The sequence below is a fragment of the Protopterus annectens genome, chromosome 6.part0, assembly GCF_019279795.1.
Source record: "Protopterus annectens isolate FY-2018-M chromosome 6.part0, PAN1.0, whole genome shotgun sequence".
Classification (NCBI taxonomy): Eukaryota; Metazoa; Chordata; order Ceratodontiformes; family Protopteridae; genus Protopterus; species Protopterus annectens.
The window spans coordinates 923,302,190-923,326,683 of NC_056737.1; the positions used below are offsets into that span (position 1 = coordinate 923,302,190).

Below are 24,494 nucleotides of genomic sequence, written 5' to 3' on the forward strand. Positions count from 1 at the left end.
TACTGACATTGTGTTTTGTCCAATATAAAAATGGTACACCAATCTTCAACCACCCAATGTCAAACACATCTACTAGAACTGTCAGCATATCAGCAATAAGCTGTTACTCAGCATGAAAATAAAGTATCTGGAAGAGTTTCCCCATCCACGCCAATACTGTGGATACTTGGCAACCCATATCTGGCTATGGCACACAAACATTTCTCAACAGCAAACCTGGATAAAAGCCTGAAAAGAAACAGTCCTCTCTGTTGCATTCACTACCCATGTCTCTCACAAAAGATGGCTAAAGCTGGTGTCATTTTTGTACAAGAAATAGCTTTTGGTGGAGCAGAAGAACCATAAGGCCCAGCAGGCCATTGCTGAAAAGCTAGGTCAACAAGTCACAGGTCATATGACCTACTTGCTCCCCAACAATAAATCTGTACATTCATATTTCCCTGTTTTTATGGTGTCTGGGAGCTCTTTTAGTTTCCTCACTGTTTTCTGGAGAGGACCTAGCCTTCAAAATAGACTCCCCCTAGCGAGAAGGGGGCAAATACATCATGAGCTAAAGATGGTGCTGAGAGTGTCCTATGAAAACCTGAAGATTTTTCTTGCTAAAAGTTTTATAATGTTTACAATTCACCACATTGTGCTCCTTTCCTAGCAAAAAAGGATGCAGTGAATTACAGTTCTTATGGGAAATCTGAGTAGGTAAGTAACAAAAAATAATTTTATAATAGAGAGAAAAATATATAAAATTAATCAAGACAAGATTAAAACGTGTCTACTTAAACAAAGATATTATTTACAAGAAATTAGTAGTGCCGTATTTGAGCAGTACAGTAAAAGAGAATAAAATGGTAACAAGAGCAGAAAAGGTAAGAAGTCAACAGGAAATAATGAATGTAGTAAAACAGAGTATAGAAGAAACAGTTAAAGAAACTAACACAGAGAAAAGATGAAAGTATAATGTTAAAAAAATGACAGAACAAGATAAAGAATTAGAAAAATGTACAGTGATGGATGAAGTGAGTAATGTATTAAGAATGGTAAATTTAGAATCAGCTACTGGACCAGATGGATGTATAAAGATATATCAGATTGACAGAAGAAAGATTTTGTACAAATGTTAAATGAATGGTTGGAAGGTTTAGGACAAGAAGAAATATGTACTGGAGCTATGAAATTTATATGGAAAAAGATGACATAAGAAACTGGAGGTTGACAGTACTTAATTCAGATTGCAAGATATTTATGAAAATAATAGAAATAAGATTAGACAATAAATTAAAGTACTAGAGGATACAATATTTGGAAGGAAAGGAAAAGGTACTCAAATTAGTAAATGACAGCAAGAGAAATTGTACATGATACATATAGGAACGCAGATGCAAAAATGATGGTAGGTGATTTAAATAAAGCATCTGATAAGATACAACATGAGGTTTTATGGGATATAATGAAAGACTACTATATAAATGAAAAGATGCGAAAGATTTTTGAGACAGCATATAAAATAACAAGGTAAAAGTATTAGTGGATGGATGGTTAAGTCAGGAAATAAATGTAAAGAGTGGTATAAGACAAGTATGCCCTGTGAGTAACATTTTATTTGCATTAGTTATGAATGTAGTGGTTAGTAAATTAAATATGTCACTAAAAGTAACAGAATATAGGACTTCAGAAGGAATAAGGATACCAATTTTGCTCATATATTTTATTTATTTATTTATTTTATTTTACATTTGTTTACCGGGAAGGTCCGACTGGACACAGGTCCATTTTCAGCAGAGGCCCGGGGAGAAAAGCTCCAAGTATAGCAAAATACACAACAGTATACAACAATACTATATAATACAATACGGTGTTGTACAAAAACAGTGGCTGAATGACATAGTATTAGTAACAAATTAACTATCGATGGAAGAAGTTATTAATATACCTAATGAACAAGTGAAGGCTATATGTATGAATATAATTAGAGATAAAGGCAGAGAATTAGGAGGAGAAAGCAAGATTTACATTTATTTACATTTGTTAACCAGGTAGTGCCCGACTGGGCCATTAGCCCAGTTGGACACTACCCAGGCTAAAGTATATACAGTTTAATATGAAGGGAATAACACTATTAGGTATAACATTTGGAGATGAAATGGTAGAAATAAAGCAAATGACAGACATAATAAAAATTAAGAAATATAAGCTAATTTTGGAGAACTTGTAAACTGTCATACAGAAAACTACCTACATTTAATACAGTCTGTTTTATTAGGAAGAATGGCATATTTGGCAAATGGTTATATGATTCCTATAAAATAGGAGAAAGAACATTTGACAATTGCTTTTTTTTCATTTATATGGGGATCCAGGTTGAACTATGGAAAAAGAGGAATACTGCATGCTAAAGACGACGGAGGAGGATTGGGACTGATAAATCTGGTGGTGCACGCAGCATAACTAAACTTATATAAAGCACTGAAATAGACAAAAAAGGGAAATACTTCATTAATAAGTGTGATAATGAAAGAAAAATGTAAGACAATATTGTGTATGATGAATACATTTAAAAGAGAAAGAAAAGGAATGTGGAAATGAAACAGTATCAAGAGAAAATAATGCTGTGGAAAATAAAGTTAACAGAAGTAGAAAATAAAGGAAATATAAAAGAGAAATATGATATATGAATATAATAAGTATCATTTTATCTATCCATGGGAAAAAATGAGAAAGGAAAACTAAAAGCTTTAAAACTCAGAACAGAATGGTGCAAAAACATGTAGAATGTAAAGATTCTTTTATGGAGATTATATATAAAAATTGCCAGTAAAAGCAAATATACCATATAAAAAATAGAAGATAGAATTTGTAATCACTGTGGTGAGGTTGAGACAACAGAACATGTTTTCTTGAAAAGTAAAAGGAAAAAGAAAGTATGGGAAAATTTATGTGAAGAAAACTACTTGTAAAGTTTTAAGAAAATGGAAAATATAAATATGGATATGTTGGAAACTGGCTATTATGGAAATAAAAGAAAGAATTAGTAATGAAAATAGAAAATGTCTTTTGTAATTTGGACTACATAAAATCAAAGATTGACTAAGATACAATTTAATGGATAACAGATATTGGCACAAATATTAAAAATAAGATTTGGTTACTGGAAAAAGGGTGGGGGGGGGTCAAAGTGAATGGAATTGTAAAGATGAAAGCATACATAGCATATGATGGAAAGCTGATTACAGACGTGCGTAAATAATTCTAAATAGTGCATTATATGTGAATAATACAAATATTGTAAACAGTGTATTTATAAAAGGACCTCTACTGTTTTTGATAGGTGCAGTAGAATATTTTACATCAACCTGCGCTATCAGCTAGTCATGCAGATGGGGCCTCATCTAAAGAATGGCACACTCATGAGTACAACACCCCCTTACGCTGCAGTGCAATGTAAGCAACTGATCTACCTGGTATGAAAATAGAACCCACAGCCTTTTGCAGCAAAGGCAAGTGTGCTACCTATCATGCCACAAACACTGAATTATATTTATAATTATATATATATATATATATATATATATATATATATATATATATATATATATATACATATACTTACATGTTTCAGTGCTTGAGTTGTGTACGTACATTCATACATATCCACTTGTTTATACATATGCATGTATACACATACAATGGATATAAAAAGTGTGCACACCCCTGTTAAAATGCCAGGTTTTTGTGATATAAAAAAATGACACCACAATAAATCATTTCAAAACATTTCCCACCTTTAATGTGACCTATAACTTGTACAATTCAATTGAAAAACAAAAAATCTGTTAAGGGAAAAAAATATAAAAAATAAAAAACTTACAAAAAGCTGGCTGCATAAGTGTGCACACCCTTAAACTAATGCTTTATTGAACCACCTTTTGATTAAATTACAGCATTCAGTCTTCTTGGGTAAGAGTCTATTAGCATGGCACATCTTGAATTGGCAATATTTGCCCAGTCTTCCTTGCAAAAGTGCTCCAAATCTGTCAGATTGCGAGGGCATCTCTTGTGCACAGCTTTCAGGTCACCCCACTAATTTTCTATTGGATTCAGGTCTGGGCTTTGGTCGGGCCATTCCAAAACTTTAATTTTCTTCTGGTGAAGCCATTATTTTGTTGATTTGGATGCATGCTTGGGGTCTGTCATATTGAAAGGTGAAATTCCTCTTCATCTTCAGCTTTCTAGCAGACGCCTGAAGGTTTTGGGCCAGATATTGACTGGTATTCGGAACTATTCATAATTCTCTCCTCCTTGACTAAAGCCCCAGTTCCAGCTGAAGAAAAGCAACCCCCAAAGCATGACACTGTCACCATCATGCTTCACCATGGGGATGGTGTTCTTTTGGTTAAGTGAAGTGTTGTTTTTGCACCAAACTTACCTTTTGGAATTGTAGCCAAAAAGTTCAACCTTGGTCTCATCAGACCATAAAACATTTTCCCACATGCTTTTGGGAGACTTGGATGTATTGTTTTGCAAATTTTAGCTGGGCTTGGATGTTTTTCTCTGTAAGAAAAGGTTTCTGTCTTGCAACCCTATCCCATAGACCCGACATATGGAGAATATGGGAGATTGGTGTCACATGTAGTACACAACCAGTACTTGGCAGAAATTCCTGCAGCTCCTTCAGTGTTTCTGTAGGTCTATTGGGAGACTTGGATGTATTGTTTTGCAAATTTTAGCTGGGCTTGGATGTTTTTCTCTGTAAGAAAAGGCTTCTGTCTTGCAACCCTATCCCATAGACCCGACATATAGAGAATATGGGAGATTGGTGTCACATGTAGTACACAACCAGTACTTGGCAGAAATTCCTGCAGCTCCTTCAGTGTTTCTGTAGGTCTATTGGCAGCCTCCCTGACCAGTTTTCATCTTGCTTTTTCATCAATTTTGGAGGGACGTCCAGTTCTTTGCAACGTCACTGTTGTTCCATGCTTAATCCACTTTTTGATGACCGTCTTTCACTGTGTTCATGGTGTATCCAATACTGTGGAAATTTTTTTGTACCCTTCTCCTGATGGATACCACTCAACAATGAGATCCCTTTGATGCTTTGTAAGCTCTCTGCGAACCCATGGCTTTTGCTGTAGCAGGCAACTGAGTAAATACTAAGAAAATCCTACTAGGACAGCTGAACTTTATTTGGTGTTAATGAGTCTCTTTGATGGCAGGTGTGTACCCAGGAAGACTGAATGATGTAATTAAATCAAAAGGTGCTTCAACAAAGTATTACTTTAAGGGTTTGCACACTTATGCAACCAGCTTATAGTACATTTTTTAAGATTTTTTGTTTTTCAATTGAATTATATAGGATATAGGTCACATTAACGGTGGGAAAGGTTTTGAAATCTATTGTTGTCTCATTTTTTTATATCACAAAAACCTGACATTTTAACAGGGGTGTGTACACTTTTTATATCCAGTGTGTGTGTGTGTGTGTGTGTTTTTTTACAAGCCCATATACATCCAGACATACATAAAATGTGTGTTAAAATGAATGCCTGTTTTGCTGTGCATAATCTGAATTACTAGTCAACACTCACAGACAAGCCAATCCTAGTATGTTTCCTTTTGAGTTCCCCTTCTTTAGCATACAGTTATTCAGCAGATAGGCAATTAAGGTTGCCCTAACTTTTATGACTGTCAACTGTTCTACCATTTTACTTTATTTTTGCAACTTGTCAACTATCATAATATTTAGCCTTAAACAGAGCAACAGAATTACAGAAATTGTACATTAGACATAATTTCCATTGCTGTAATACATAAAAATGTGAAGAAATACCATTTATAAACACCACCAACTTATGTAATATTCCTGAAATAAAAAAAAAATGAATAAGCACCTGGTTTCTAAGTTTTTGGATTTCATCTTCTCGATCTTTTATCCTGCTCTGTAAGGAGTTCCTTGTCTGGTACAGTTCTTCCTCAACATATTTAAATTCCTATGAAACAAGAAGCAATACGTAACACTATGCTACCATATTTGTTTCATGTTACAAAACAGACAAGACCACAAATAACCTACAAGTTTTACATATTTTGTTGAAATGCTGTAGCTACAGACACAACTTGCTTATCACAGCATACACAAAAATAAGTGAAATACTAAGCACCACACAATATTTTTTAGCCATCAGTTTAAAAAACATGTTCTGGATTCAGCACCTAAAGAAAGCAAAAGCCTGATTTTGCCTATTAACAAATACTGCACAGTTCAAAAACTGCATCTTATGTCACCATTCAGTTACTTAATTCAACAGTTCAACAAGGCGCAGAGCTTGATACTGGTAAATTTTGCAGATTATATGATATGGCGCGGTGGTACGGCGGTAGCATTGTTACCTCACAGCAAGAGGTTCTCTCGTTCGATTCTCCGCGTGGCTTGGGAGTGCCATTTGTGTGGAGTCTGCATGTCCTCCCCGCGGTTGGGTAGCGTTCGAAAGACATGCGTGTGTAAATGGGCGTGCCTTCGTTGAAGGTTGGGCATAGGGCTGGCACCTTGGCGTTTCGTAAAAATCTACTGCCAATCATTAGTGGATCGGAGTTCCGCTGTGGCGACCCCTTACCGGGAAAAAGCCGAAAGACAAACAACAACATATGATACGGCATTCCATTTTACTAGTCTACTGTTTAAATTTCAGAACATCTATTTCAAAATAAATGTGCTACTTTTCAAAACACACAACTTTTACAGTGTATGATTCTTGTCATTTAACTGGCAACCACTTTGTGATGACTCTTTAATACAAACAGCTGCAGGAGTTACTCACCATAATGTAGGTCTTCAACAGACAGGGTCTTTAACCAGTTTAGCAACTGAGTGTTCAACTCATTGATGTCAGTTGTGTTGTCACTATGCCAGCAACCAAAAGCCACATGCAGGGATGTTGTGCCCTTCTCGTACTGCAGTAGCACTGCCACTCCTTGAAAACATCACTACATAAAGCGGACAATTTCTCACACCATCATTAGTTCTTTTAGTAAAAAACTTGCTTAAATCACAATATGCTTAATACGGTCAAAAACTGTCAGCAGATCAACAACTACATACAAGTAGGCTAAGGAAAAGGAAATCTGTAATTGGAAATGTAAGTGCATGCATACTGCTAAAGGCCTCCTTCCTCAAAGATGTACTGAGGTATACACCTCACACAAACATACTATCTTAGTTCAAAGGAAAAGTTCTGCAAAAATAAAAATCTTTGGAAAAACCCTTACAAGTATGCCATAACTGGCTCTGACGGGATGGTGAAGTGCACAGAAAAGAATTGCAGGGTGGCACATAGGAAAGAATTGCAGGACTGCTCTAACAAATCCTGTACTGATGTTAATGTCACACTTTTAGTCCCACAGAAGTAAGGTTCTATAAGCTTTCATCCCTGAAGCAGAAATCCAAATAAAGGTAAACATGAAACTCTTGAGTCCTAAACTGAACAGATACTACTGAAAAGAATTTGGTAAATGCTCTAGGCACTGTGAACAGACCATGTGGCAAGAAACCAAACTGGAAATGCTCTTGTTCAGCTCTGAATCTCAAGTAACATTTGTTTTCCTTATGCAAGGCCACTAAAATAAAGTATGACGAAAGTAGTATAAGAAATGCTTGATGCCTTAGCATTTTGAACTTAATTATGGAAATGCAGCGTCAGTTATTCAACAGGTAGCACACTCTCCTTTGCAGCTGGAAGACCAGAAGGCTGGGGGGTTGATTCGTACTGCAGATGATGGATTCTGGACTTTGCAGTGCAGCACTACTGAGCATGTCACCCTTCAGATGGGACATTAAACAAGGTCCCATCTGCCTAAGTCGGTGATAGCTCAGGTGGATGGAAAAGATCCCAAGTCACATATCGAAAAGAGAAGGGATCCTTTATTTAGCACAACATAGAACACATTATTTACATATTTGCATGTACATATACACACATTTTATTTTTAACGATTTATCATTCCTCATTGTTATTTTTCTATAATTGACCCACACCCTTTCTTCCACATCCATAATCTAATTTTTTGCAATACATCTGCCAAAGCAGCCTGAAGACTACTGAGAGAGCAGACTGGTCAGCTAGGAGAGGCATAGCTTACAACTGAGGGAAAGTGTAATATTGGAACAGACAAGAATAGGGGAAGGAGTACTGTAACAGTGATCAGTAGGACATCTACTGTAAGTAACTGTAGTGTGTCACAAAATCACATCATTGTTGCAGTATTCTTAAAATATGGGTGATTCCCATAGCTGAAGGAGGTACATAAGAAGGTGATTGGCTAATGGGAAGATGAGCTGTCCAGGAGCCCAGATAGGACAGATCTAGCAAAGGCAGCCCTGATCTGGAAAAAACAAAAAACATCAATTTTGCAGTATTTGGTGAAGGTGTACACAGAGGACCAACTAGCAGTTTCCAAGATGAACCAGACATCAACATCCTTCTGGAAAGCACCAGAAGAGGCTACTGCTTGAGTAGAATATGCTTTTGGGCAGGAAGGCAATGATTTGCCATATTGTGTTGGTAACAAAAAAAAGGCTTTCAATATCCAGGAAGTAATAGTTTGCTTTGATACCAGTTGGCCCAGTTTGGAATCCACAAAGGACACAAAAGAACAGTTGTGTACACTTACCATGAATGTAGATGTTCGAGTGTATTCGCTGTTGCAGTCAACACATTTGGGTTATCCTGCCAGAGGTAGCCCCCGATCGGCCCGAATACCAGAGGCTTAGTATTTCTGCATCCATTGCTGTCGCTCCAGGACTGACGTCAGGTCGTCAGTGGTATAAAATCAGGCAGCCAACACCATTACTTCAGTTTTTCTTGCCCTAACTGTCAGGAGCCCCCCAAATAGGGAGCTAGGTTATGGTGGAAGAACACCACCAGTAGAAAGTAAATACCAAAAAATCCCTGTAAGGAGATAGGAAGAACGAGAGAGAGAGACATTGGGGATGGAGGGAGGGAAACCAAGACTGCAACAGTGAATACACTCAAACATCTACATTTATGGTAAGTGTACAGAACTGTACTATGTTCTTCATGTTTCACTGTTGCAGTCATCACATTTGAGTTGATTCCCAAAGCTAAAGAAAAGGGTGGAGGCAGTCAGGACGACTGTGGGCTGGCTAGGATGCCCTGTAAGACTGCTGTGGCAAAGCCTGCCCTGGATTTGGTGAGGATAGGCAGGTGGTAATGCTTGGTGAAGGTATGAACAAATGTTCATGTTGCAGCCTCCAGGATGTCCTTGGTGGGGACCCCTCTGAGAAAGGTTGCAGAGGTGGAGATTGCTTTGGTGGAATGTGTCCTGACCCCCTTTGGGGGTGGTTTCCTGTGCTGTCTGTAGCAGAAATGGATGCAGTGTGCGATCCATTTGGAGATTGTTTGTTTGGATATGACCTTGCCCTCTGCTCCTGCTGCGAAGCTGACTAGCAATTGATCAGTTTTTCTGAAAGATTTAGTCATGTCCAGATAGAATCTGAGCTGTCTGTGCATATCTAGAGAGTGCAGAATCCTTTCCCCCTTGTTTAGTGGGTTAGGGAAAAAGGTGGGCAAATGTATGGATGGTTGAAAGCCACACTGGACACCACTTTAGGCATGAAAGATGGGTTATTCCTGAGTGAGACTCTGTCAGCATGGAAAATGATGAAGGGCTCTACAGCCATGAGTGCTTGCTTGTAGCTCTGATACTCTTCTAGCTGAAGTGATGGCCAGAAGCTAGGCTGCTTTCCAGGAGACAAAGGGGGGTAGGGTGAGCTTTTTGAACACAAAGTTAAGGTCCCAAGCATCGGCTGGAGCTCTCCTGGGTGGCCTTAAGTTGTTAGCCTCTCTTAGGAACCATTTGATGAGAGGGTGTGAGAAGAGAGGAGGCTTTGTGCTGTAATGAGCAGAGATGGCAGAGGCATGAATTTTAATTGAAAAGAAGGATAGATCCCCATGTACTAGATCTGCCAGGTAATCCAGGAAGAGAGGTAGGGAGGGCTATGCCATTCCGGCTCCCTTAGCCTGGACCCAGGTGCAAAACCTTTCCCACTTGTCAGCATAGGATTTCCTAGTGCTGGGGCATCTGGCTTCACATATGACATCTAGGACTTGTTTGCTTAGGTTGGCAGCTGGAGGGGTGGTCAGGGAATAAGCCAGGCAGCCAGGTTGAGAGACTGCAATTGGGGATGCATAAATTCTCCATTCCCCTGGGTCAGGAGTGTTGAGATCTGAGGTACACGCCATAGTGACAGGCTGTGCAGCAGTGAGTACCAGTGCTGGCATAGCCAGTCTGGAGCAATCAGGATTGCCCTCGGTTTTTCCTCCCTTATTTTGAGCAGTACCCTTGATATGAGTGGTAGAGGGTGAAATGCATAGACAGAGAAGTTTACCCACTGGAACATTCACTTTCCAGGCCTTGCTGTGAGATTCCCTGGTGCAGAATTTTCTGAGCTGATGATTGGAGTGGGGGGTAAAGAGGTCAACCTTCGGGGTGCCCCATTTCTGGGTTACAAGGGTGAAGGTTCTGTGGTCTAGCAGGTTCTGCTTACACTGTCTGCCAGAGAGTTTAGAGAGCCTGGCAGGAATTGCACTAGCAGGTGTAGCTGTATTGCTGAGGCAGTGTGCCAAAGGGTCATGGCGAGCCTGCAGAGAGGATAAGAATGAGTCCCTCCCTGCTTGTTGATATACCACAACACTGTTGTGTTGTCTATTTTGATCAGCAGAGGCCTTGGGAGAGTAGGAGTCTGAAGGCTGTCAGGGCATGCTGAACAGCTAACTTCTCTTTTTGGTTAATGTGCAGATATATTTGATTTGGGCTCCAATGGCCCTGAATGCACCTGCCGTCCAGGTGTGCACCTCAGGCATAGTCTGACGTGTCTGTGGTGAGGGTCTGGGCGGCGTGGGGTTGTGAGAAGTTGAAGTTCCTTGTTGTGGTTGCAAGCTGTTGCCCACCAAAGAAAAACTTTCCTTAGACAAGGTATCATTGGTATGAGAGTTTCCAGGTCTTGAGAGTGTTAACACCAAAGGCTTTTTAGGTACCATTGTAGTTTCCTCATATGCAGTCTGGCATATGGAATGAGCAGGATGCAGGAAGCCATGAACCCTAGAGCTTGCAGTATTTTCCTTGCGGTTAACTGGGTTCTGGTGGCTAGTTGAGAGAAGTAGCCTGTCAGGTAAGCTTGTTTTTCTGGAGTAAGGAATGCCATATGGGATGCTGTGTCCAGGCTTGTTCCCAGGAATACATTTTTTTGTGTGGAGACTACTTCTGATTTCTTTTCGTTGACAGTATACCCCAGGGAAGTCAGTAGGTCCTGTACAAAAGTCAGGTGCTGTAACAGCTTTTCTTGACTGTCTGCCTGAATCAGGCAATCGTCTAAGTATGAGTAAATTTGAATATTTCTTTGTCTGCAAAAAACAATGGTGGGAGCCAGGCATTTTGTGAAAACTCTGGAAGCAGTAGAGAAACCAAAGGGAAGCACAGAGAACTGAAAGTGCATAGATCCTGCCCTGAAATGTAGGTATTTCCTGCATGATTCCCTGATTGGGATGTGTAGGTAGGCCTCTTTTAGGTCCAGGGTGGCTAACCAAGCATCCTTGGAAAGCATTGGTAGAAGCTTCTGGAAGGTGAGCATATTGAATTTTGGCATCACCAGAAAGGTGTTTAGAATGGATAGACTAAGGATAGGGCGCCATGTGCCCTCTTTTCTGGGTACCAGGAAGAGTCTGGAGTAGAAACCTTGGCCTATCTGTTCTGCAGGAACATGCTGTATTGCTCTCATGGAGAGCAGGGAAAGGACTTGCTTTTTGGCATCTGTCCACTGGTTTGGAGAAAGATCTGGGAACCCTTTTGGGGTTGGCGGAGTGTAGAAATAAAATTTGTATCCCTGGGACACTATGTTGAAGACCCATCAGTCATTGGTAATAGTGGCCCAGTTGCTTGCGTGGAAGGAGAGTTTTCCTCCTAGAGGCACAAGCAGGTGGGCAGAGGTAAAGGGTGGAGGTGTAAAGTCATTGAGAGTTCTTACCTTAAGGGGGTGGCTTTGCACTTCCTGTTTTTGAAAAGGAGGAACTCCATCGCTTAGATCTCTGCATTCCCTGGGGCTGCTGTCTGGTAGGGGTCTGCTTCCCCTGGGTCTGGGCTGAGCTAGCCTAGAGGGGGCAGGAAAGGACCAGGGCTTGGAGGGGCAATGCCTACTGAACCTCGGTGGCTCAACCTGTAAGAAGTACTGTCTGCATAGATTTTGCTTTTTCTTCCATCTTTTTTACTTGATGCCAAATAAGTTGTCTTTGTTCAATGGTGCGGCCAATAATTTGGATTTGACATGGTCTGTTCCTTAAGCCAAGCATGTCTTCTAAGGACAGAACCAGTGACTGCTGCCCTGCAAGATGCTTCTAGGGCATCAAAGCCACATTGCAAGGTGTGCTTAAGTTACCTGACTTGCAGAATGCATTAGCTCTTGTAATTCTTTATTTTCTGCACAAGCAGGAAAGGAAGATATTTTTTGTTTGAGAAGTTCCATGGTATACTATTTCAGTATGTGGAACTAACAATTTAATGCTCTAACAGCAAGAGTAGCAGAGGTGTATACTTTTTTACCCCATCTGTTTAAAGCTCGGGAATCCCTATCTGAGGGGCTGGGATTCTTAGCTGAAGTTGCTTTAATTCCTTTAGGTCCTTGAGAGATGACCTCTCGGTCAGCAGTAGGAGTTTTGAAAAGGCATTTGTGAGTCAGGGACTCTAATACCTGTCAGGTTTCCTGGGAGCAGGAGGAAGGGTGTCATGAGTCAAACTGAATTCCATAAAAACATCATCCACAGCATCCAGGACAAGAGGAATGGCCAAAGGTCTGTGCTGTGGTAAATCTAAGAATTCCCCGAGTCTCTTTTTTGACTGAGGATAGTCTTGGCATTCCCATTGGAAATGTTCCCTTAAAGTATAAAAGGTTTCCCCAAATGAAAAATCCTCGGGTGGAGAGGCAGAAGGAAAGGATTCCTCTGCAGCAGAATCCTCATAAGCAGAGAGGGGTTGCATGTCTTCATATTCAGATGCATCAGAGTCATCAGACTCCTGTTCAGATAAAACTACTGTGGACAAGTCTCTTTCTTTTGTAAGGGGTAGCCTGGCTTCCCCTAATAAGCATAATAAGGTCTTATACCATTTTAAGCATTTGAGATTGAGGCAAGGAAGCAGGTGCCTGAGCTTCGGTCATCGTTTTTTTGGGTGTGGTTCGTACCCTGGGCCTTAGAAACTCTGTAGTTTTAGAAAGAACTGAAGGCGCAAAAGAAGTCCTCAGTCTGTGTTGAGTATCGGTAGTGCAAAGTACTTCCTCGGAAGCTGGTGCCTGCTCAGCGGCTCCAGACCCATCCAAGGTAGAGACATCCGCAGGATCCTTAGTCGAAGAAGAGTTTCACGGCATACCGGACTCCAAAAGGGTCACAGTAGCTGCCTGCGAATCCACAGAAGCTGGCATCAGGGGCTGCGAAAGCACCTCATTGAGGACCGGAGAAATGACGACTAGCTTAGAGGAAGCGTCAACAGTTTTGTACCTGTGCGGTCTGTCTCAGTCATTATCCTTACATTTTTTCGGAAGATCGGTAGTCGGATGGGCTTGCCGAAGCCATATTGGAATTTGAGGACTGAGAGCGAAAATATCTAGCTACAATAAGGGCCTGACGACATATAGTTCTGGTGCTGAACAAAGCAATAAAGCAACAGTGGGGAACGTCGTGGTCTGGGCCTAAACGGGTGACACAGTAAGAATGGAAGTCTCGGTGTGGTATTTGCTTTCCACAGGCGAGACAATTGTTAACTTTTTCTAACATCGGTTAGAGCAAGAAAAAAAGGATCCCCAACAAGGTACTTAGCTTTAGAAGACTTCAACTTCAATTCAGAGATGAAAACTCAGGTAGCTGCCGACTGGCACTCGTGTGAACTGTTTCTGCTTTGGACTCCTCGGCAAGAAAGACTGATGTAATGGCGTCGGCTGCCTGATTTTCTACCACTGACGACCTGACGTCAGTCCTGGAGTGACAGCAACCGATGCAGAAATACTAAGCCTCTGGTATTCGGGATGACTGAGGGCTACCCCTGGCAGGATAACCCAAATGTGATGACTGCAACAGTGAAACATGAAAAAAGTACAGTTGTGTACACTTACCATAAATGTAGATGTTCGAGTGCATCACTGTTGCAGTCATTACACTTGGGTAATTTGCTGGCAGATTGCCCTCAGTCAGCCTGATTAACAAAGTCTTGGATCCTGTGTCGGTTGCTGCCCTTCTTCCAGGACGTCAGGTCGTCAGGGGTATAAAACATGCAGCCGACACCATTTTCATCAGGTTTTTTTGCCCCAGATGTCAGATGCCCCCCAAATGGGGAGCAAAATATATATATGCATGTAAACTAGAACACACAAAAAATATACCTCCAAATAAAAGCAAATACACCAAAAAGGCTTCTGAGCATAGTAAAAGAAAGAAGAGGTATAATAAGAGAAAAATAGGGGGCTGGCGGGTGGGTAACCAGGACTGCAACAGTGAATACACTCGACCATCTACATTTATGGTAAGTGTACACAACTGTACTATGTTCTTCATGTTTCACTGTTGCAGTCATTACACTTGGGTAGAATCCCAAAGCTATGGTTAGGAGGATGGAATTATACAGCATTAGGAGCAGCTATAAGGCCCTGCAGGACAGCAGTGGCAAAGCCTGCTCTGGATTTAGAGAAGAGAGGTAAATGGTAATGTTTGGTGAATGTATGAACTGAGCTTCAGGTAGCAGCTTCCAGAATGTCTCTGGTAGGAACCCCTCTGAGAAAGGCTGCAGAAGTAGATGCAGCCCTGGTGGAATGGGATCTGATCCCCTTGGAGACAGGTTTACCATGGTGCATGTAGCAGAAACGAATACAATGGCTTATCCATTTTGAAATGGACTGCTTTGAAATAGCCTTTCCCGCTGCCCCTGCAGCAAATGCCACCAGTAATTGCTCAGATTTTCTTAGAGATTTTGTCCTGTTTAAGCAGAATCTTAGTTGTCTGTACATCCAATGAATGCAGAATCTGCTCCCCCTTGTTCTGTGGATTTGGGAAAAGGGTTGGCAGATGAATGGTCTGATTAAGAGCCACTCTAGATACCACTTTAGGCATAAAGGATGGATTGCTCCTGAGAGCCACCCTGTCCAGGTAAAAGATAATAAAAGGCTCCACCTGCCATGAGAGCCTGTAGTTCTGAAATCCTTCTAGCTGAAGTGACTGCTAAAAGAAAAGCTGTCTTCCAATAGTGAAATTTTATGTCTGCAGTAGCAGCTGGTTCAAAAGGAGGTAGAGTGAGTTTTTCCAACACACAATTGAGGTCCCATGCAGGAGTTGGTGCTCTCCTGGGAGGTCTCAATTTTTGGCCCTTCTGATGTACTGCTTTAGCAGGGGATGAGAAAAGAGAGGAGGCTCTGTGTTGTAATGAGCTGAAATGGCAGACACATGGATTTTTATGGAAGAAAAAGATAGGCCCTTGTGAAGCATCTCAGTTAAATATTGCAGAATCTGAGGAATATTGGGTTTTGCTGTGTTTATTCCTTGTGCTCGGTTCTAGGCACATAATCTTTTCCATTTATCAGCATAAGATTTACTAGTAGTAGGCCTTCTAGCCTCCAAAGTGACATCCATCACAGGTTTGCTGAGAGATGTAACTGGTGAAATTAGTTGATTAACCATGCTGCAAGATTCAGAGTTTGTAGCTGAATGTGCAGAATTTGATAGTTCTGCTGAGACAGTAGATAGGGTGTCTGAGGCAGGTACCATGGAGGAAGGTGTGACATATTGCACAGGAGCAGGTACCAGTGTTGGTGAGGCCAGTCTGGAGCAATCAGAATCATTTTTGTTTTTTCCTGTCTGACTTTTAGTAAGACCTTGGAGAGCAGAGGCAGAGGGGGAAAGGCATAGACTGATAGGTTTTTCCAGCTGAAGTATAGAGCATCCACTTTCCAAGCTTTTCTGTGATGGATTCTTGTGCAGAATTTGTCCAACTGATAGATTTGTGGTGAGGCAAAAAGATCTATGTCTGGGCTCCCCCATTTGTGTGTCAGCATGCTGAAGATTTGTGGATCCAGTTTCCATTCATGTGGGTCCATAAGATTTCTGCTTAGTTCGTCTGCCAGAGTATTTTGCTTTCCTGGCAGGAATTGAGTTTGTAGATGTATTTGGTAGGTCAAAGGCTGTGTTCCACAAGGCCATGGCTAGTCTGCAAAGGGGGTAGGAATGGGTACCCCAGGAATTGAGTTTGTAGATGTATTTGGTAGGTCAAAGGCTGTGTTCCACAAGGCCATGGCTAGTCTGCAAAGGGGGTAGGAATGGGTACCCCCCCTGCTTGTTTATGTACCACATAACTGTGGTGTTGTCCATCTTTATCAGTAGTTGTCCTGGATGAAGATAGTCCTTGAAGGTTGTCAGAGCATTCTGTACAGCTAGCATCTCTTTCTGGTTGATATGTAGGTGCATTTGATTTGGGCTCCATTCGCCCTGAATGCATCTCCCTGCCAGATGCCCCCCCCCCCCCCACCAAGCATAATCTGATGTGTCTGTAAGTCAGGGTTTGGGTGGCAGGGGGTGGAATGAATGACAGTCCCTTGTTTTGGTGACATCATAGGAACTCTTGCTGCAGGCAAGGAATGATACGTGGTATTGTTTCCAGGCTGTGACAATGTTGACTCCATAAGCTTTTTAGGTACTACTGAAGTTTCCTCATATGCAGTCTTGCATATGGAATTAGTAGAATGCAGGAAGCCATGAACCCCAAGGCCTGCAAAATTTGTCTTGCAGATAGCTGGGTTTTTGTGGCCACTTGTTTGAAGTAAGTCATCAATTGAATTTGTTTTTCTGGCATGAGGTAAGTCATCTGGGCAGTTATATTCAACCTTGCACCCAGGAATGTAATTATTTGAGAGGGTACCAGTTGTGATTTCTTTTAGTTTATGGTGTACCCTAGACAAGTTAGAAGCCTTTTTACAAACGGCAGATGCTGTAGAAGAGTGTCCTTGTTTTCTGCCTGAATTAGACAATCGTCCAGATAAGGACAAATTTGAATGTTTCTTTGTCTGCAAAATGCAATTACTGGTGCCAGGCACTTTGTGAAGACCCTGGGCGCAGTAGAAAAGCCAAAGGGCAGTGCAGAGAACTGGTAATGCAAACAGCCTGCTTTGAAGCGGAGGTATCTTCTGCAAGATTCCCTGATTGGGATATGCAGGTAAACCTCTTTTAAGTCTAGAGTTACCAACCAGGCATCCTTGCCTATCATAGGCAGTTACTGTTGTAGAGTCAGCATCTTGAATTTTGGAATGTCCAGGAATGTATTTAGAATGGATAAGTCCAGAATTGGATGCCATGATTTGTCTTTTCTGGGTACCAGGAAAAGTCTTGAATAAAAATCAGTCCCTTTTCCTTTTCTGGTACTGGTTGAATAGCCCCCATATTCATGAGGGACATAACTCACTTCTGGGCCTCTGCCCACTGATTTGGAGGCAGATCTGGCCATCAGTTAGTGATTGGCAACGTGTGGAAATGAAATCTGTATCCCTGGGATACTATATTTAAAACCCATTTGTCCTGGGTGATTAGATGCCAGTTTCATGCATGAAGTGCCAGTTTTCCCCCCAAAGGGGCTGCCAAAAGCAAAAGATAAGTTCTTGGTGATGGCAGAGGAAAATCATTGAGACTGCTTACCGTAGTGAGGTGCGTTCCTCATTGCTTTGTTCTGTAAGTTCCTTCTGACTGAAACCTGGAGCCTTTGGAGTGTCTGGGTTTGACCTGAGCAGCTCTGGTGGATACTGGAAAGGACCAATTCTTAGTAGGCCAGTGCCTACTGAACCTGTGCGGCTGCACTTGTAGGAAACCTTTTACAGTTTGCATAGATTTAGCTTTATCTTCCATCTTTTTCAAAACTACTTCTGCCTTATTAACAAAATGACTGTTCTGTTGTAAAGGAGCATCCAACAATTTTGCTTTTACATGATCAAGCAGATTTTGCTCCTTGAGCCAAGCATGCCTTCTTATCACAGATCAAGTTACAGCGGCCCTGCAAGAGGCCTCCAAGGAATCAAACCCACATTGCAAAGTATGCTTTCCAACTTGTTCAGCTGAACGTAACAAATCCTGTAATTCTATTTTCCACACAGTCAGAAATCAACATCATTTTCTGTTTAAGTAAGCCCATGACATGCTGCTGATATTTAAGCATATGAAATTGACAGTTTAAAGCCCTGATTGCCAAGGTTGCAGACGTGTAAACCTTCTTACGTCATCTATCCAGCGCCCTGGAGTCTCTATCAGAAGGGGTAGGATTTTTAGCAGTAGAAGCCAACACCCTTGGGACCCTGAGAAATGGTTTCAGGATCAGCAGTAGGGTTTTTAAAAAGGAATTTGTGGGAGTCAGGAACCCTGTAATACCTGTCTGGCTTACTAGGAGCCGGAAGCAGGGAATCAGGAGCCATGCTGGATTCTGAGAAAACATCATCAACAATGTCTAGAACAGGAGGTATAGCCAAAGGCCTATGCTGAGGAAGAAGAAGGAAATCCCTAAGCCTCTTTTTAGATTCTGAGAAATTCTGACTCTCCCAATGAAAGTGTTCCCTTAAGGTATGCAAAGTTTCTCCAAAAGAAAAATCCTCAGAAGGAGAAGCAGAAAGGATGGAATCTTCTGCATCAGAGTCCTCATAAGGTGGCATAGATAATTCCTGATCAGAACAGGAATCAGAAGAGAAACCTGATCTGAAGATTCATAGTCAGTGCCTTGCCTAGGCCTCTTAGCAGGAGGGGGATGGGAACCCCTGATCAAGGTAATTAAATCCTCAGCCATTTTGATCATTTGTTTTTTAGGCATAGGGGCCTGTGCGTCATTTTTTTAGACACAGACGTTGATTTTGGCCTAGGTTTTGAAGATGGCATCAGTTTAATATACAAATCTTTAGGCCTGAAAACACCCTCAGAAGCCGGTGCCTGCTCAGCGGCTCCGGACCCATCTAAGGTAGAGACATCCGCGGGTTCAATACTTAAAGTGTCTTGCGGCATACTGGACTCTGAATGGGTCTCTGTAGAGGCCTACGAATCAAAAGTAGCGGGTATCAGGGGCTGCGAAAGCACCTCACTGAGTACCGGCGACTGGCTTAGGAGAAGCTTTGTCATCGGTTTTGGACCTCGATGGTCTGTCTCTGTCTTTTTCTTTGCGTTTTTTTGTGTATTCCGGTAGTCGGATTGCTAACAGATGACATTTCTGGATAGTTAAATCTTAAGCCAAAGTATTTAGATGCAAAAATATACCGACGCTTAATAGTGCATTGATTAAATTTAGCAAAAAAACGACAGCAAGACACATTGTGGTCAGGGCCTAGGCAAGGAATACAGTACAAATGAAAATCCTTATGAGGTATTTGCTTCCCACGAGTAATACAATTATTAACTTTTACTGACATCAGGAGCAAGAAAAAGTTTCCCCAACGGGGTACTTAGCTTTAGGTTGAAGACTTTGGTTCTGAAGATGAAAATGGCATCGGCTGCATGTTTTATACCCCTGACGACCTGACGTCATGGAAGAAGGGACAGCAACCGACGCAGGACCCAAGACTTTGTTAATCAGGCTGACTGAGGGCAACCTGCCAGCAAATTACCCAAATGTAATGACTGCAACAGTGAAACACGAAGAACATCAGCTTATCAGGTTTTCCAGTAGTTTCTGTTTTGTTTTATTTTGTTTTGTCCAACTAGAACCTCAGCTGCCTGTGCACACATAGAGAGAACCCCTCCCATTCTGAAGATTGAAAAAAAAAAAGTAGGCAGGTGAATAGCCTGAGAGGAAAATGAGAAAGGGTGGAATATCCATAACAGCCAGCAGTTCACACACTTTGCAAGCAGAGGTTACAGCCAACAGAAGATTAGTTTTACAGGTGCAGAATTTTTGACTGGAAGATGCTGCTGGCTTGAATGGGAGCAATGTAAGTTTTGCAAGCCCAAAAATGAGATCCCAGGTAGGGGAAATAGGTTTTCCTTGTGGTTTAATATGTAAGACTCCCCTCCAGAAAAGTTTGACCTCCGCTGAAAACATGAGAAGAGGGTCAAGAGGCAAGCAGGCATTGATGGCTGACAGTTGGATTTCACTGGAAAAGTGGGCCAATCCAGAAAGCAATAGTTGTCAGACATATTGAAGGACACAGGGAACCTCTGATAAAAGTGGATCCTGGTTGTTTGTGGCATTAAATAGAAAATCTTTTTCACTTAGCTGTGTTCAATTTTCTGGTACAACGTTTCCTGGCCTGTAAAACCTGAACCACCACCTCAGAAAAGAAGTGCCTCGTAGGGATTAGAACTCCATCATCCACATACCAAGAATGAAGAGGCTAGATTTGGATGGAGAAGCAGACCCTTTGATTGAGTGTTGCAATGTTTTTTTTTTTCCAGTGGTTTCTCTTAGGTGGAATAGGAGACCAATGCTGTCCTGACCAGAAAGTGTCCAGAAGAAGTTTTGGCACTTCCTTTTGGGCTTTTAGAAGGACTTTAGGAAGGAGTGGCAGTGAAAAGAAGACAGAGGAACTTCTCTGACCACTGGAAAGAGAAGGCCTCTGTCCTCCAAGTTAAGGAAGAAGGGATCCTGTGCAAAACTAAGGAAGCTGGAGTTTTGTTGGGGGGAGTAAAAAGGTCTATCTGTGGTATGCTCCACTGGAGCCTGATTGCTTTGAAGACCTGAGGGTCTTCCAAGGACCTGCTTAAGGAATCGGGCACACATTCTCCTGTGAGGGAATGTATACAACTGTCACAGTCACGTTCATTTTTTTGGCTAGGTGCTACACCTCCTGTGCTAACCTGCACAGTGAGCTAGGCCATGTGCCCCAGTTTGTTTAAATACCACACAACTGTGGTGTCGTCAGTGTAGACCATGAGTGTGTCTGGATTCCATAGGTGGTAGAAGATATGAAGTCCTTGCAGGAGAGCTCTCATTTATTTTAAGTTGATGTGTTCTTTCAGGGGAGAAGGCCATTTCCTCTGCAGCTGGTAAGATCCCATCCATGCCCCCATACCCTGTCCGAGGCATCTGTGTAAAGAACTTGGTTGGGTGGGACTGGGGTGAAAGGGAGACCAGGGTTGAGCATAACCTGCTTCTCCCACCAGAGCAGTAACTTTCTGAGGCAAGGTAAGAGAGGCATCAGGGTATCCAGGGGATGGGAATGTTGGAACCACACAGATTTCAGGTACCACTGAATTTTTCTCATGTGTAACCTGGCCCAGAGAAATACTGAGATTTTAGCTGCCATGAAACCCAAGGCCCTGAGAATCTTCATTGCTTTGCAGTGCAACACTGAGTAGAAGTTTTGGAAGAAGATAGCCAGACTGTGACCTTTTTCCAGAGGAAGAAGGGCATGCATTTTATGTGCATCTAGTCTGCAACCCAGAAAGACTATATCCTGAGTGGGAGTGAGAAGGCATTTTTTTGAAGTTGATTGTGAATCCCAAGACTGTAAGGAGATGTGCAGTGTAATGTACTTGCTCGAGGAGGATGTCCATGGAGAGAGCTTGGATCAGTAGGTCATCTAGGCAAGCAAAAATATGAATTCCGTGTGTGTGGCAGAAAGCCACCACTGGAGATACACACTTTGTAAAAACTCATGGTGCTGAAAAAAGACCAAAGGGCAAAGCAGTAAACTGAAAATGCGATGAGCCAGAGATGAAGCAGAGAAATTTCCTGTAACAGGGCCAAATGGGAATGAGAAGGTATGCTTCCTTTAGGTCTAGAGCAACAGAAAGACATGATGAAGAATGAAAAGGCAGGAGGGCATGAAGAGATATTCTAAAAGATGGGGCTTTCAAGAAAGTGTTTAGCAAAGAGAAATCAAGAATGGGTCTCCACTGTCCTTCCTTATCTGGTATCAGAAAGATTCTGGAATGGAAACCTTTTCCTATAAAGGACACTGGCACTCTTTCTATGGTGTCCTGACCTAGTAAGTCAGGAATAATAGGATCGAACAATGGAAGCAAGTTGAGTAGTGGAAGAGGAAGGCCTTTTAGAGAAGGTATGCTTTTCCAACACATGGCACAACCTTCTTTGATAACAGTCAGAACCCATTTGGCTGTAGTTACTGTAGATCAGTGTGTGTGATACACCTCTCAGGACCATTCTAGTCAGTGGACACATGCACATAAGTACTGAGCAACTGCAAGCAAGAGTACCATTTTGAGTGAGCAGCCAGAGTGAAAGCACACATATGTGTAGTAGTCAATCAGTTAGATAGTTTAAGTTCAATGTTCCTGCTATCCATCCTGATATGTTTGCATGCAATAAACTACCTAAACGAACAACCAAGCCTCTTTGTCTTATTAGTATGTACAAGAAAAGTGACATGGTGTCAGAATGGGATCCAGAGTCACGGCCATGAGACACGTAGTTAGAAATGGAGGAATATACACGAGTGGATCCTCTGCAGCTCAAACGAGTCACAAACAAGTCAAAAGTGAATTCCAGGTACTAAAACTCGCTTAAATGATTTCTTTCACCACGAATATAAAATGAAGCATTCAGAACGCTCAAAATGAATTTCCAATTAAATGAAATGTCCAAAACTGCAACATATTGATAAAAATATTCAAAATAATTACAAAAATGTTTGAAACAATATCCAAATTGCATGAAATGTATAAAAAAGGAAAATGACCATATTTTTTCACAATGTGCTACTTTTTCACATTCATTAAAGCTATTTAAAATATCCAAAAAGTGTGCAAAGTGTTGGCAAGTGTGTGCAGTACTACAGTGCAGCGATTTCGCAAAGTACAGTCATTTCAGAGAGTTTATTGTGCATTTGAATATTACTACAAATACCTGGTGTGTGTCCACATTCGTACTAAATAAAAGGGCCAAGATTGCATTGTGGTTTACTATATTTTGTGGGCATGGCAGAAGGCTTTCACAGATCTGCAACACTTTTGTTTGATAACAATATTGCAGGAAATTGGAGTGTGTTTGAGCAGAATACGATATTTTCATACAGGCTGCTTTTTCTGTCAAAGATGCACATACAAAGGCATTTATTCTGCTTAATTCACCTGGGTCAGAAGCCACTGAAGGAGGGCATTCATCTGTGTATGCACCTGCTGTGTTTGCAAGGGAGGGGGAAGATCACCATACTGTGGTACAGTCTGAAACACAGGAACACCCTGAATGCTTAAAATCCAAACTTAGAGAAATATGTAAACCCCAAACAAATATTACAATGGAAAGAAAAGTACAGTTTTGTACCTAGCATAAATGTAAATGTTCGAGTGCTAATACAGCTGCAGTCATAACAGATGGGTTCTCCTGCCGTCAGCCGGGTCCTCGGTCGGCCGAATTCCAAAGTCTAGGTCCGGCGTCGGTTGTCGTCGCTTCTTCCCTGACGTCAGTGCAGCAGGGGTATAAAGGAACCAGCCAACGCCATTTTCTTCAGTTTTTCTTGCCCCAGATGTCAGGTGCCCCCAGAAGGAAGGCAATACATACATTTGTGTAATAATGCAGTGCAATATAATCAAAATACAGTAGTTGCAAGCAAATACATCATAAATCAATACCCCAATCAGGTTGTATGAGGATGTGTTAGCCTACAGGCCTGTCCCAAGAGGGGAAGGAAACCTGGACTGCAGCTGTATTAGCACTCGAACATCTACATTTATGGTAGGTACAAAACTGTACTATGTTCATCGTGCATACAGCTGCAGTCATAACAGATGGGTAGAATCCCAAAGCTAAGAAAGGGGTGGTAGGCACTAGGAGGAACTAGAAGGAGCCAAAATGCCCTGCAAGACTGCAATGGCAAAGCCTGCTCTGGATTTGGAGTATAATGGTAGGTTGTAGTGCTTGGAGAAGGTATGCACAGAACTCCAAGTGGCTGCTTCCAAAATATCCTTGGTAGGAACTCCTCTGAGGAAAGCTGCAGAGGTGGCTGTGGCCCTGGTGGAATGAGTTCTAATGCCTGTAGGTACAGTTTTGCCATGAAAGGAATAGCAAAAGCGTATGCGGTGGGCTATCCATTTTGAGATTGTCTGTTTGGAAATTGGCTTTCCTTGAGCTCCTACAGCATAGGACACAAAGAGCTGTTCTGATTTCCTGAAAGGCTTTGTTCTGTCCAAATAATAACGCAGTTGTCTGTGGATGTCCAAGGAATGTAGCAATCTCTCCCTTTGTTTTGAGGATTAGGATAAAAAGTAGGTAAATGTATGGCCTGATTTAAAGCTACCCTGGATACCACTTTAGGCATAAAGGACGGGTTGGTTCGTAAGGAAACTCTGTCCTGATGGAAGATGATAAAAGGCTGGACAGCCATGAGAGCCTGTAGTTCTGAAACTCTACGAGCTGAGGTGATAGCCAGAAGGAAAGCTGTTTTCCAGGACAAATATTGCAAATCTGATGAGGCAGCTGGCTCAAAGGAAGGCAAGGTCAATTTTTCCAGAATGAAATTAAGATCCCAAGCAGGTATT

At 41.7% G+C, this 24,494-nt stretch overlaps 1 protein-coding gene across 1 annotated transcript in view; it reads right to left on the reverse strand.

Moving 5' to 3' along the window:
• GOLGA5 (golgin A5) overlaps positions 1 to 24,494 on the reverse strand; it is a 933,889-nt gene that overhangs the window by 338,059 nt on the left and 571,336 nt on the right. The window contains exon 9 of the mRNA XM_044074573.1: positions 5,883 to 5,981. Coding sequence (XP_043930508.1) covers positions 5,883 to 5,981 — 99 coding nt within the window. The remainder of the gene's footprint in view (positions 1 to 5,882; positions 5,982 to 24,494) is intronic.